We start from the raw sequence: 15,026 nt of genomic DNA, 5'->3' as shown, positions 1-15,026 counted from the left end.
AATGGCTCTAATTCCATGTCCAATGACACTGAATTGAACGAGACAACCACAGCTCCAGACACCAATAGCACAGAGGAGGCCGGTCCAGATCCTGATACTGAGAACGGGGTAACCAACAGTACAGAGGACAGCCATAATGTAACGACTGCAGTACCAGAAGAACCAGCGCCATCAAGTAAACCATCCACAGCTTCCCCCACCACAGAGCTCCCCTTGGACTCACCTGGGACTACAACTGCCAAAATCATCCCAGAAACTACAACAACCACAGGTCCCAGCACAACGACAGACATGATGGAAACTGGTGCCGCTTCAGGGAACAACTCTGCGAGAGGTGAGGAGACAGTGTCTAAGTATCTGGTACATTCTTTGTCTCAAGGGTACTGCTGTGTGCACCTGTGACCTACTTACTTGCTTGGTCAAGGGAGCCTGTAACAACTTTTAGGGAAATACCAAGAGCTCACAACAATGTTTAAATTTGGGTGTGTTCACTTCACATAACCATTGTGATATTGTTTTAAATGTTTCGGGAGAGGCATTAATGAATGAGTCAGCAACCAAACAAAGACAGAGCAGTCAAAAAGTTACAAATAACCACCGAGTATCAGATTTGAACATCGGAGGGACCTAGTTAGAAAGTAACACAATATCCAACAACGCTCAAAGGGCAGTTATGTTATATCACCATCTTTTTTTACTAACCCGCTTTCTTTCCGGTCTCTCCCTGACCCACATTTGACAGATCTCTATTTTTTTTCATTGTCAAAGCACAAACTCCCCTTCTTTCACTGGCTGGGCTGGGTTGAGTTTCAGACACTATCTGCATGCCCATAGTGAGTGGAGGCTTCCATTACAAATGCCTTCTCCAGGGGACAAAATACCCCTGTGTTAGCCTGTCTACAGACAGGAGGAGGTCAGTAGCTGAGGTTCATTACTGCAGTACAGGGCGTGAGAGTACTACTCTCCAGTTTCTAACATACTAAACAAGGGACCTTTTGAGTGGGTGATTGTTGACATTCGTTAAAGGAGGATACCCCCAATTTTGACAGGTTATAAATGATTTACGAGTATTTCTTCTCGCAATTCAAATTCAATTGCATCCTTTTCAAAAAACGTACACATTATTTGCCAGGTGCAGTCATGAATTTGAATATGTAGTAACTACTTCTGTCAAACTTGACTATAAATACTTGGAAAAGTGTGCTGAAAAATGTTGTTACCATTGGGAGAAACCTCATACATTTCAGCCAGTGATTTGTTTATTCTGTGGCTTGTTTGACCTGTTTGTTTACCTCATTTGCATGTTGCCTTACAGATTTTCCATAGTCAGTACAGCATGCTAGTTATTCATCGCAGTCTTTTTACGCAATACTTATTAATCAATTTGTAAGTCGCTCTGGATAAGAGCGTCTGCTAAATGACTTAAATGTAACGGCTGTCCTCCTCCTCATCTGACGAGGAGTAAGAAATGTTGGACCAATGCGCAGCGTGGTATGTGTCCATAATATATTTTAATGAGACAAACGAACACAGAAACAAAACAATAAACGATACGTGAACTACAAACCGAAACAGTTCCGTGTGGGACAAACACTGACACAGAAAATAACCACCCAAGAAACCCAGGTGGAAAAAGGCTACCTAAGTATGATTCTCAATCAGAGACAACTAACGACACCTGCCTCTGATTGAGAATCATACCAGGCCAAACGAAAAAAACAACATAGATAACCCACCCAACTCACGCTCTGACCACACTAAAACAAGGAAATAACAAAAGAACTAGGGTCAGAACGTGACACAATTGACAACACATACTGGCTATTACCTTTTCTTTAGGGAACATAGAGAGAAAAGGTGTAGAGTTTCACACAACCACGTCACACAAAAGTACACCATATCTGGACCCAGATCATATTTTCTCTATTCATGGGTTGCACCTCCGTCACTTGGTTGCGTCACGCCATTGTTACACTAAAAATAAGATTCCAGGAGGATCCTTCAGGGATTCTTCAAAATGAAACGGTAGGTTAACCCCTATAAGTTATTCGAAGAACCCTTTAAAACGAGTCTGGCGTGTTGCTGTTGATGTCCTCTGTAGGCTATGAATAGCCAGAATGATTTTGCAATGCATGGTGATCTAACAGGTTTCCTGTTATATTCATCAGAGGTGTAGGGAAGGTGAAGTCTGTGAATACAAAAAATATATCATTATACAGATGATTCACAAAGTGTGCACACAACAGTATTCATACCTTGGTTTTTGTGGTAAATGTGAATGGAAAAAAAACGGTTAACTTTTGACAAAGGTTTTCATACACATACCTTGTCCATAATGAAGAGGGCTCTGGGATCTTCATTGGAGAGGTAAGGGAGGAGGAAGATGGCTGCTGTGACAGAGTCCTATGAGGTTTTAGAGAATACCATTATGAGGCAAACCACTACTAATTGTACATACAAAGGCACACACAAATAACTGAGCAGTTCAGGCATCTGCGCACAATGCAGCTATATTTTTAAGATATTCTTACCTCTTTGTTGATGGATATCCATTGAATTGTGTCCATTTTCTGTATTAGAAAGAATTGTAAAAAGGGACAAAGTGTCCAACAACAGCCATTTGAACAAATATGACAGATAGATGGTATAATCATAAAACAATATCAATTTAGATCATACAAGAGAGAACCCTGACCTTAAATTGAGGAGATCTTTCAATTTTCCAGTTAAGTGCCTGCACCTGCTGTCATCTCAAATCCAAATGTTTCAGTTGGGTAGTTAGGTTCCTGCAAGAACCACCAAGAACTAAAAAGGTTCCTTGATGAAACCCACCTCATAAGTGGTTCTTGGAAAAACCTTTTGGGGGAATTTTTCAGTGCCAAAAACCGTAACGTTCTTCGATGAACTTTGAGGATCTTAGAAGAACCCTTGATGAACCCCACATTTTTAGAGTGTACATTCATTCTAAAGACACCTCAGCCACAGTAGCCCCCAAAAGATGAGTGGTGCCCAGTCATTCCAAACGGTGACTAATGACTGTTTCTGTCACGACTTCCGCCAAAGTTGGCTCCCCTGCCTGTTCGGGCGGTGCTCGGCGGTCGTCGTCGCCGTCCTACTAGCCGCCACCGATACCTTTTTCGTTTGTCTGTTTGTTTTGTCTAATTAGTTTCACCTGTGTTTCTGTTGTTTGGTTTAATGAGCTTCCCTATTTTTAGTAGGTAGACCCGCCCTTGTTTTGTGCGGTTTTGTCTTTATGTTACGTGTGTGCGTTTTAGGTAGAGGTGGATTTATTTTCTTATTACTTGGCACCCTGTGTTTTTGGGTTGTCACGTTATTGTCTGCGCCCTGTATTGTTGGGCTTATCATTTTTGTGTGCCGAAGTAAGAGCACTTTTCCCCAGTGGAACTCTCTGCGTCTGATTCCTTCACCCACCTAGTCCCGCGTGACAGTTTCATCTAAATTACACTACATTCTTAGAAAAAAAGGTGCTATCTAGAACCTAAAAGGGTTCTTTGGCTGTACCCATAGGAGCACCCATTGAAGAACCCCTTTTGGTTCCACGTATAAATAAACCTTTTGGGTTCCATGTAAAACCCTTTCCACAGAGGGTTCTACATGGAACCCAAAAGGGTTCGACCTGGATCCAAAAATGGTTCCCATTTGGGGACAGCCGAACAACCCTTTTGGAACCCTTTTTTCTAAAGAGTGTATAGTGGCCCGGAAATACGATGACATTGCGTAACAGTTGGCAAATAATTAGTAGGAAAAAACTTTGCCATTGTTATGATGTCGTCAAATTCGTCCTTCAATGCACACAGAGGGCTAATGTCAACAGTATGCATGTCAGTCTTTCTTGGCTCAAAGTAGAGAAGAGATTGACTGCATCAATTTCTGTTTTTGTGAGAAATATTAATGTGTTAAATTCCTAATTGTCTGTATAATCAACTTACATAGCTCTGACAGACATACTTACCCCACCAGGGGTCTCTTCACAGTCCCCAAATCCAGAAAGAATTAAAGGAAATACACAGTATTATATAGAGCCATGATCACATGGAACTCCCTTCCATCTCAAAATGTTCTTTAAAAAACAAATAAAACAACACCTCACAGCACAAAGTGTTCTTATTTTGATCTTATTTTCTTATTTCGAAATAGTGTAGTTCAGTCCTTGAGCTGTTCTTGTCTATTGATGTTCTGTATTATGTCATGTTTTGTGTGTGCCCCAGGAAGAACTAATGGGGATCCTAATAAAATAAAATAAAAATCCAAATATCAAATTTACTTTAGACAGATGGCAATGTTGCCATTAGCTAGCAGTTCGTAAAAAATACCTAGCATTTCTAGAGTTAGCTAGCTAGAATCAGATGCTCTCCCCACAATCGTAGCTAGCTAGCTAGCTAACGTAATACTATATCTCATGTTAATCTGATGACAAATGTTTTTTTCTACTAAGTATTTGCCTCCTTTAGAAATGACAATGTATTTCCAAGCAACTATAATGCAGTTCTTCATCAATGACAGTTGACAATGCATTGAGTGGAACGTTCAGTCAGGAGTCAGGCTTAAACATTCAAAACAATATTGTGATGAAACGTGTAAGCCAGGAATATGAATGCCCCACTTTACGCTAATGTAAATGCAGGGTGTGCTCCTTTAGCATTTTTTTAAAGTGTTGTGAGAAAATAGAAACGCAACTGAGGTTAACAAGCTTAGTCTTCAGATAAGGAGATGTCAGGGAAGTAAACATTTGAATTTCCAAATGTGATGACCGAGATTATGAAAGCTTATTCGAAGAGGGGAAATTGTTGTTCATGGTAAACATGTTGTTACTCTTATTAGCATATTGACTAGTCTGGTACTTTTCATTTAGTTGTATAAAGTTCTATCAAAACTGCCTTGGAGTAGTTAGATCTCCTCTTCGCATACCACAAACCACATTACAGTGCATTCGGAAATTATTCAGACCCCTTGACTTTTTCCACATTTTGTTACATTACAGCCTTATTCTAAAATGGATTCAATTGTTTTTTTCCTCATCAATCTACACACAATACCCCAAAATGAAAAAAAAAATCTAATATCACATTTACATAAATATTCAGACCCTTTACTCAGTACTTTGTTGAAGCACCTTTGGCAACGATTACAGCCTCGAGTCTTCTTGGGTATGACATTACAAGCTTGGCACGCCTGTATTTGGGGAGTTTCTCCCATTCTTGTCTGCAGATCCTCTCAAGCTCTGTCAGGTTGGATGGGGAGTGTCTCTGCACAGCTTTTTCAGGTCTCTCCAGAGATGTTCAACTGGGTTCAAGTCCGGGGTCACTCAAGGACATTCAGAGACTTCTCCCGAAGCCACTCCTGTGTTGTCTTGGCTGTGTGTTTAGGGTCGCTGTCCTGTTGGAAGGTGAACCTTCGAGGTCCTGAGCACTCTGGAGTAGGTTTACATCAAGGATATCTCTGTACTTTGCTCCGTTCATCTTTCCCTCGATCCTGACTAGTCTCTCAGTCCCTGCCACTGAAAAACATCCCCACAGCAAGATGTTGCCACCACCATGCTTCACTGTAGGGATGGTGCCAGGTTTCCTCCAGACGTGATGCTTGGCATTCAGGCCAAAGGGTTCAATCTTGGTTTCATCAGACCAGATAATGTTGTTTCTCATGGTCTGAGAGTCCTTCAGGTGCCTTTTGGAAAACTCCAAGCAGGCTGTCATCTGCCTTTTACTTAGGAGTGGCTTCTGTCTGGCAACTCTACCCTAGAGCCCTGATTGGTGGAGTGCTGCAGAGATGGTTGTCCTTCTGAAATGCGCTCCCATCTCCACAGAGGAACTCTGGAGCTCTGTCAGAGTGACCATTGGGTTCTTGGTCACCTCCATGACCAAGGCCCTTCTCCCCCAATTGCTCAGTTTGGCCGGGTGGCCAGCTCTAGGAACAGTCTTGATGGAATGTTGGAGGCCACTGTGTTCATGGGGACCTTCAATGCTGCAGAAATGTTTTGATATCCTTCCCCAGATGTGTGCCTCGACACAATCCTATCTCGGAGCTCAATTCCTTCAACCTCATGGCTTGGTTTTTGTTCTGACATGCACTGTCAACTGTGAGACCTTATATAGACAGGTTTGTGCCTTTCCAAATCATGTCCAATCAATTGAATAATTATGTAAATAAGGTATCTGTTTTTTATTTGTAATAAATTGGTAAAAATGTCTAAAAACCTGTTTTCACTTTGTCAAGGGGTCTGAATACTTTCCAAATGCAGTGTATGCCCAAGGAGACAGGGGTTTTATGTTAATCAGGTTTCCATGGGTAACACAAACAATCCTTAGTTCTCTTTGATTTATCTTTTAGTCCAAAAAGTAATGAGTACAACCTGGATGCTGAATCCACGGCTTAAGGAAGATATTTCTCCTCACTGAATTGAAACAGTACATTAGCAGAACTAACGCAACCTGTAACTGCATTTTAGCCATAATTCTTTTCCTCTTACAGGGGTTGGTTAACGTAATTCAATCAGGGATTCTGGGAGAGCAGGGATTGTCTCCCAGTGTCTGGTGGAAAGCAGACTGAAACAGGTTTCCTCTAGGATTTTGCCTGTGTTTAGCTCTATTCCATTTATTTTTTATCCTAAATAACTCTGTAGTCCTTGCCGATGACAAGCATACCCATAACATGATGCAGCCACCACCATGCTTGAAAATATGAAGAGTGGGACCCAGTGATGTGTTATGTTGGATTTGCTCCAAACATATTACTTTGTATTCAGGCCAAAAGTTAATTTCTTTACCATATTTTTTGCAGTATTACTTTAGTGCATTATTGCAAACAAAATGTATGTTTTGGAATATTTGTATTCTGTACAGGCTTCCTTCTTTTCGCTTAGTCATTTAGGTTAGTATTGTGGAGTAACAACACTGAACAAAAATATAAATGCAAAATGCAACAATTTCTTATTTAGGCTTGCCATAACAAAGAGTTTGAATATTGACAGTAAAATGGCGCCGACAGATAGGGCAGCCGTGCTTCTAGTTGCTAGAAAACTTTGTAGTATTTTTTTTTCTGTGTTATTTCTTACATTATTAGCCCAGAATTTTTTGGGTGTTATTACATACAGCCGGGAAGATCTTTTGGATATCAGAGTGCCGGTAACTCACCAACATTACCACTAGTATGACCAGGAATTAGACTTTCCCCAATCGGATCCTTTGTTCGTACCCCCCAGGGCAATTGAATTGATTCCAGAGGCTGATCCAAAACACCGGCGGCGGAGAAGAGTTATTCGGAGTGGACTTCTAATCCGACTCACCCACCGCTTCCAAGTATAGTACTCGCTAATGTTCAGTCTCTGGATAATAAAGTTGATGCGCTCAGGGCAAGGATTTCCTTCCAGAGAGACATCAGGGATTGTAACATACTCTGTTTCATGGAAACATGGTTCTCTCAGGATATACTGTCTGAGTCCGTACAACCAGTTGGGTTCTCAGTTCATCGCGCAGACAGGAATAAATATCTCTCTGGGAAGAAGAAGGGCAGGGGTGTATGTTTCGTGATTAACTGGTGTGATTGTAATAACAGGAACTCAAGTCCTTTTGTTCATCCAACCTAGAATACCTCACAATCAAATGCCAACTGTATTACCTCCCAAGAGAATTCTCTTTAGGTATAGTCACAGCCATGTATATTCCCTCTCAACCGATACCACAACGGCCCTCAAATAACTTCACTGGACTTTATGCAAACTGGAAACCACATATCCTGAGGCTGCATTTATTGTAGCTGGTGATTGTAACAAAGCAAATTTGTAAAAATGTGTGTGTTCTATCAACACATTGACTATAGTACTCACGCTGCTAAAACACTCGACCACTGCTACTCCAACTTCCGGGATGCCTACAAGGTCCTCCCCCGCCCTCCCTTCGGCAAATTTGATCACGACTCCATTTTGCTCCTCCCTTCCTATAGGTAAAAACTCAAACAGGAAGTACCCGTGCTAAGGACTATTCAACGCTGGTCTGACCAATCAGAATCCACGCTTTAAGATTGTTTTGATCATGCAGATATGTTCTGGGTAGCCTCTAAGAATAACATTGGCGAATACACGGATACCGTGACTGAGTTTATTAGGAGGTGTATAGGAGATGTTGTACCCACTGTGACTATTAGAACCTACCCTAACCAGAAACCGTGGATAGAAGGCAGTATTCAAGCAAAACTGAAAGCGTGAACCACCGCATTTAACCATGGCAAGGTGACTGGGAATATGGCCGAATACAAACAGTGTAGCTATTCCCTCCGTATGGCAATCAAACAGGCAAAACGTCAGTATAGAGACAAAGTGGAGTCGCAATTCAACGGCTCAGACACAAGACGTACTGTATGTGGCAGGGTCTACAGACAATCACAGACTACAAAGGGAAAACCAGGCACGTCGTGGACACCGACGTCTTGCTTCCGGACAAGCTAAACACCTTCTTCACCCGCTTTGAGGATAACACAGTGCCACCGTCGCGGCCTTGATGATCTTTTTGGCCTACCTGTGGCAACAGGTGCTGTAGGTGTCCTGGAGGGCAGGCAACCGCAGGGCTCTCCAGAGGGTGGTGCGGTCTGCAAAAAGCATCACCAGGGGCAAACTACCTGCCCTCCAGGACACCTACACCACCTGATGCCACAGGAAGGCCAAAAAGATAATCAAGGACAACAACCACCCGAGCCACTGCCTGTTCACCCTGCTATCATCCTGAAGGCGAGGTCAGTACAGGTGCATCAAAGCTGGGACTGAGAAACTGAAAAACAGCTTCTATTTCAAGGCCATCAGACAGTTAAATAGTCATCAGTAGCACCTTAGAGGCTGCTGCCCTACGTACATAGACTTGAAATAACTGGCTAATAATGGAACACTGGTCACTTTAATAATGTTAACATATTTTGCATTACTCATCTCTTATATATATTGTATTCTATTCTACTGTATCTTAGTCTATGCCGCTCCGACATTGCTCATCCAAATATTTATAAATTCTTAATTCCATTCCTTTACTTCGCATTTGTGTGTATTGTGTGTATTGTTGTGAAATTGTTAGATATTACCTGTTAGAGCTAGAAACACAAGCATTTCGCTACACCCGCAATAACATGCTAAACATGTATATGTGACCAATAAAATTTGTTTTGATTTGACTCAAGACATTTCAGCTTTTCATTTTTTATCCATTTAAAAAAAAATAAATCTAAAAACAAAATTCTACTTTGACATTATGGGTAGATCAGTGACACAAAATCTCAATTTAAATTCATTTTCAATTCAGGCTGTAACAGAACAAAATGTGGAAAAAGTAAAGGCGTGTGAATACTTTCTGAAGGCACTGTATCGATTGCGTGATAATTTCACAGATGACGTGAAACGACAATGAAATACTGATACACTTTACACTTTTCATTTGCCTGACATTGGTTAATTATTTGTTTCACTAATAGGTTCAACGTGATTAAATAGATGGAAAACGTTTACTGAAATGCAATGGAACCTGTTATTTTCACACATGGTAATTGCACTGATTGTGGTAGCCTAATTACATGGCTGGGAAATAGTACTGTCTATTGAGTTGAGACTGCTCATGTAAAAGGGTGCTCTATATCCTTTTGTACATTTATTTTTAAAACACACATTTTCGCCTCAATTATGGTACTTTATTTGGTTAGTACCAAGTATATGGTTTGTACTGTATATGATTTGTAGATGTTCAATATCTGTCAACAACATTTCAACTTACTGTCCTCTAACCCTACGCTTAATTCTTACCCTAACACTTATTCTAAACCTATCCCTAACGATAACCGTAACCGTAAGCACGTGCCTATCAACAGATACTTTGTTAATAGTATGACCATCTGTAGATAATCTATATGGAACTGTCCAAATAAAGTATGACCGGAAGAATATTTTGCAATACATAAATATGTTATTCCAGACTAAATGTATTGCACCATATATTAGAATTGCACCAATATTAGAATGTTGTATTTCCCTCCTCGTTTTCATGTATTTTTTTGTGATGATTGTATTTTTGTTTTCAAAGGCTTGGCCTCAGATGCAGTGCAGAACAAGAAGAGGAGTGAGGCATGGGGTGCCATCCTGGGCACAGGAGTGGCTGTGTGCTTTGTGGCGATGGTGGTCTATGTCATCCAGAGAAGGAGAGGCCGACGGGATTTCACACACAGGAAGCTTGTTGAGGAATTCCCCTCAGACCCAGGTAGGCAGTTCCCTTGGAGATATTTCCCTTTGATGATTTCCTGGCATATTTTCTATCTGATAGGACTGAATAAATGAATAGGAAAGCACCTGCTATCATAAATCGGCCATGCAAAATGTCACATCTCTGTTTCTCACTCCTAGTTCAACAACTGGACAACAGTGAGCCTTTGGATTTGAAATATGATGGTTCAGCTTACTACAATCCTGGACTCCAAATGGACAACATCCAAATGGCCAACTTTCCACGAGGACATCAAAATTGAAAAGGACTCCAAGTCTAACCTTAAACACGTTAAAGACAACTTTCATATACAAAATACTTATTGAGACCCAACATATGCAATAACGTGCATAAATATCTAGAACAGAATGTTAAGTCATAGATTTTTATTATTTTTTATTATAATTTTTTTTTCTTCTAAGGGGTAGATCAGCTTAATATTGCGGAAAGATTGTTACTTCCATCAATGTAATTGTCTGCATTTCCAATCCCCCATATATTTTTTAGGGTAAATATATCCATATACATACACATATGCATACATATACACATATATACATAAACATACCTATATAGAAATACATACTTTTTTTAGAATATACCTTTATTATTACCCGCAAACCCTACCACCCTTCCCCCAATTGGAGTAAACTAATAAACCATAACACTTAGGCTTCTACCTTCAGTTTATATATCTTATACACATTTTACAGACACAATCTATTTTACAATAGTTATATTTTGTTTGTTTTTAGTCCTTCCTCTATTTCTGATGTCCATCCAGTTTGATTTCTATTTGTAACTGTGCTATTTCACAACATTTCTGAACCTATATACATTTTACAGACCCCGTATATTTTACATTGGTTATCTTGTTATTAGTCCCACCCTTCAGCTCCATTCAACCCCTCCCATCTATCTCTCAACATCATCCATTTTGGATTTCAACTGTGCTGTGATGCTTGACAAAGGTACTGCACCGTTCCATTCTCATAGCTTCTACAGATTGTAAATGAAAAATAAACATTTTTGCTAAAATAATGATTAAATTATTGATTGATTGACTATGGCTTTTCAAAAGTCAAAAGTCATAGATTTACTGCACCCTAATGCATTGGCTAATGCATTGGTTATGTGGGCTTAGGGGTGTAAACCAATAAACTGTGGGAATTTGAGAATATGTGTTTGGAGTTTATTTATTATTATTTTGGAAAATTTGAATTATATTTTTACACACCTGATTTAAGGTTCTGTTGTGTTTTCATTTCCGAAATTACAACCACTAGAACGAATACAAAACTTTATGTAACTTAGACATACACATAAATCTTGCATTGATCTCAATGGAAAAATATAATGCATGGATCTCAAGTTGTGATTCTAGACACTTCCATTCAGTCTATAATAGAAGCAGCAAAAGCCAAAAATGAAGACTTGATTATCTGCTATATTTCCAAGATGGTTTGACAAAGGGAACTAAAAAATGTCTTAGACATGAAGACCTGCACTCAAATAAGGTTATTTCTGTACCTTATTCTAATTCCCAATTTAGCCACAGGTCAACTCAATATAAACATTAACATATTGTTTAATCATTTTAATACATTTGAATCAACCCAAATTAAAGTTATTATTATACTGTACCTCTGTATATTACATCCTTTCTCAAGGTGCTTATGTGTAAAGAGCAATTGCCACTGCCATTATTTTTAATGGCTGTCTATTAAAGCCAGGGTCGGAAGACCTTTTGAGTAATCAAGAAACCTTTGTCACTTAAAGCTGGAATCCTTAATTGAAAGAATAAAAAGCGCTCACTCCACCTTAATTTATGTAAAAAGCAGAGGTATGGGCATGGAGAAGTGTAACCACTCTCAAATTCAAACTGAGAGCTATGTATGCAAGGAGTAACCATCCACGATATCACAATTATAGGTTTAACCATGTTTTGAGGCTAAACAGTGTTTGTTTAGATTTACTTTATTTATCTTTTGGGTTCTGATGTGGTAAGACAGTTGAACTAAGCTCATGAGGCATTTATAAAGAGATATACTTCAAGAATCAGGTCCATAATTATTGGCATCCTTGATAAAGTTGAGCAAAAAATACTGTATAAAATAAACAATACAAATCCTGAGCAATATATTTTATACTAATACAATTGCGCAGAGAAAGAGATTTTGTTTAACAAGTAATACAAATAAATCTCAGAAAGATAGCAGTGCAGAAGGTACCCTTGCGGTTAAGAGCGTTGGGCCAATAACCGAAAGGTTGCTGGTTTGAATCCACAAGCTGACTAGGTAAAAAATATGTCGATGTGCCCTTGAGAAAGGCACTTAACCCTTATAGCTCCTATAAGTCGGTCTGGATAAGAGTGTCTGCTAAATGACTAAAATGTAGATAGGTGTCAAAATTATTGACATCCCTGTTTTCAAAACTCTAGCACCCCCCCTTGCGAGGATAATGACACATTTTTGTCAGTGGTGTAAAGTGCTTAAGGAAAAATACTTTAAAGTACTACTTAGCCATTTTTGGGGGTATCTGAACTATACTATTTATATTTTTTACAACTTTTATTTTTACTTCACTACATTCCTAAAGAAAATGATGTACTTATTACTTCATACTTCAAACTTCATTACTTCATACTTCAAAATTGTCAAATTCACACACTTATCAAGAGAACATCCCATGTCATACTGTCTCTGACCTGGCGTACTCACTAAACACAACATGCTTGGTTTGTAAATTATGTCTGAGTGTTGGAGTGTGCCTCTGGCTATCCGTAAATAAAATAAAACATTTAATTGTGCCATCTGGTTTGCTTAATATAAGGAATTTGAAATGATTTATACTTTGGGAGGGATCCAGGGTAGCCCACTCATTAGGCAGGATTAGGCAGCAGCCTATGGTGGCAGATTGACAAGGGCGACATTCTCTGAGCTAAACTGACCAAGACGCACCTCCAACAACACATAAAACCTTATATATACACTGAACAAAAATATAAACGCAACATGCAACAATTTCAATGATGTTACTGAGATAGAGTTCATATAAGCAAATCAGTCAATTTAAATAAATAAATTAGGCCCTAATCCATGGATTTCACATGACTGGGGTGGTAGAATTACAACATTATGTTAATCACATTGTAAGGCCTGGGTGTCGGAGTGTGAAGTCAAAGCGCAGGAAACAGCAGGTGCAAATACAAATGTTCTTTAATGAACACGGACAAACTAGGCCACCCTACTAACACACTGGGTGTACTTCTTAACCAACCCCAGACACGGGGGAAACGAACACAGTCCAGTAAACACGTAGCACAAAACCAACACCACTACTTACAAACAAACAATCCCGCGGGCCGGCTGACTAATAAGCCCAACTAATTAACCCTAATACAAAACAGGTGAACTCAATAAACACATAGGGAGGGGGAGAAAAGGATCAGTGGCAGCTAATAGGCCGGTGACGACGACCGCCGAACGCCACCCGAACGGGAAGGAGAGCCTGCCTCGGTCGAAGTCGTGACACACATTACTTTTATATTAGAATGTATTCCTATATTAGTACATTCACACTGTCTGTTTTTCTGAGGTAACAGAATAGGGTTCTTAGAACTCTCATGTGTCTGTGTGAACTGAGAGGAGCCTCTGAGATTTAACGCTGTCAGTCGATTTACAATGGCTTGGTGATAAGACAACATTTCATTCCATGATTAGTGTCTGTGTGCCTGTCCGTCGGTGCCAGGGAGACCCAATTTCCAGTTTATTTATCCCATATGGAAGATGAACATTTGATTTGAGGGAAGGACCTAGTGTCCTATGTTACGTTAGTATTTTTGTATAAACAAGTAGTAAATGACTTAGAGACAGAAACCTGGCGCAATGTAAATCTTGCTGTCTGTTGCTTGATATCACAATGCACCTTTGTATAATTCCACACATCTGTTGTTTGTCATGAACATCCAGGAGGATGGACTTTGTTATAAAATGCTGGGGCTTAGTCCTGCTGGTTGGGCTCTCAACGACTCACCTACGGGTGGGTCGTTGACAAGCTCCATTAATGCAGTAATTAATCGATAATAAAGTTAAATTGTTTTGAAAAATCTAAAAGTCTCTCTCCTTTGATTAGAATAATTACCATGACACTGGGCAGTAATAATGAATTTTTCCCCACAAAAGGTCTTTCTTACAGACAGAACTATTTCTCAGTTTCATCAATTGTCCGGGTGGCTGGTCTCAGATGATCACGCACGTGAAGAAGCCAAATGTGGAGGTCCTGGGCTGGTGTGGTTACACGTGGTCTGTGGTTGTACTGCAAAATTCTCTAAAATAACGTTGGAGGCGAATGGTAGAGAAACAAACATTCAATTCTCTGGCAACAGCTCTGGTGGACAATCCTGTAGTCAGCATGCCAATTGCACGCTCCCTAAAAACTTGAGACATCTGTGGCATTCTGTTGTGTGACAAAACTGCATTTTTAGAGTGAAATGTTATTGTCCCCAACACAAGGTGAACCTGTGTAATGATCATGCTGTTCAATGAACTTCTTGATATGGCACACCTCTCTCTAAATTTGAGCGAAATAAGCTTTTTGTGCGTATGGAACATTTCTGGAATCTTTTATTTCAGCTCATGAAACATGGGACCAACATGTTCAATTCTGCCCCAAAACAATGACAGTTTCTCTCAACGCCGCCCTGTGATAAGCAGTGCCTACTTTGTCAAAGCAAGGGGTACAAAATATTTAAATTGTCCATTCCTAGTGCAACTC

General features: G+C 39.8%; 1 protein-coding gene across 1 annotated transcript; it reads left to right on the top strand.

Moving 5' to 3' along the window:
• Positions 1–291: 291 nt before the first annotated feature.
• Positions 292–10,512, top strand: LOC120025297 (mucin-15-like). Its single transcript, XM_038969787.1, has 3 exons — positions 292–334; positions 10,074–10,247; positions 10,391–10,512. Exons 1-3 carry the CDS (start codon positions 292–294, stop codon positions 10,510–10,512), a joined length of 339 nt encoding a protein of 112 aa, XP_038825715.1.
• Positions 10,513–15,026: the final 4,514 nt, after the last annotated feature.

Source organism: Salvelinus namaycush, chromosome 30 (genome assembly GCF_016432855.1).
Source record: "Salvelinus namaycush isolate Seneca chromosome 30, SaNama_1.0, whole genome shotgun sequence".
Lineage (NCBI taxonomy): Eukaryota > Metazoa > Chordata > Actinopteri > Salmoniformes > Salmonidae > Salvelinus > Salvelinus namaycush.
This window is presented reverse-complemented; position numbering and strand designations above follow the sequence as displayed.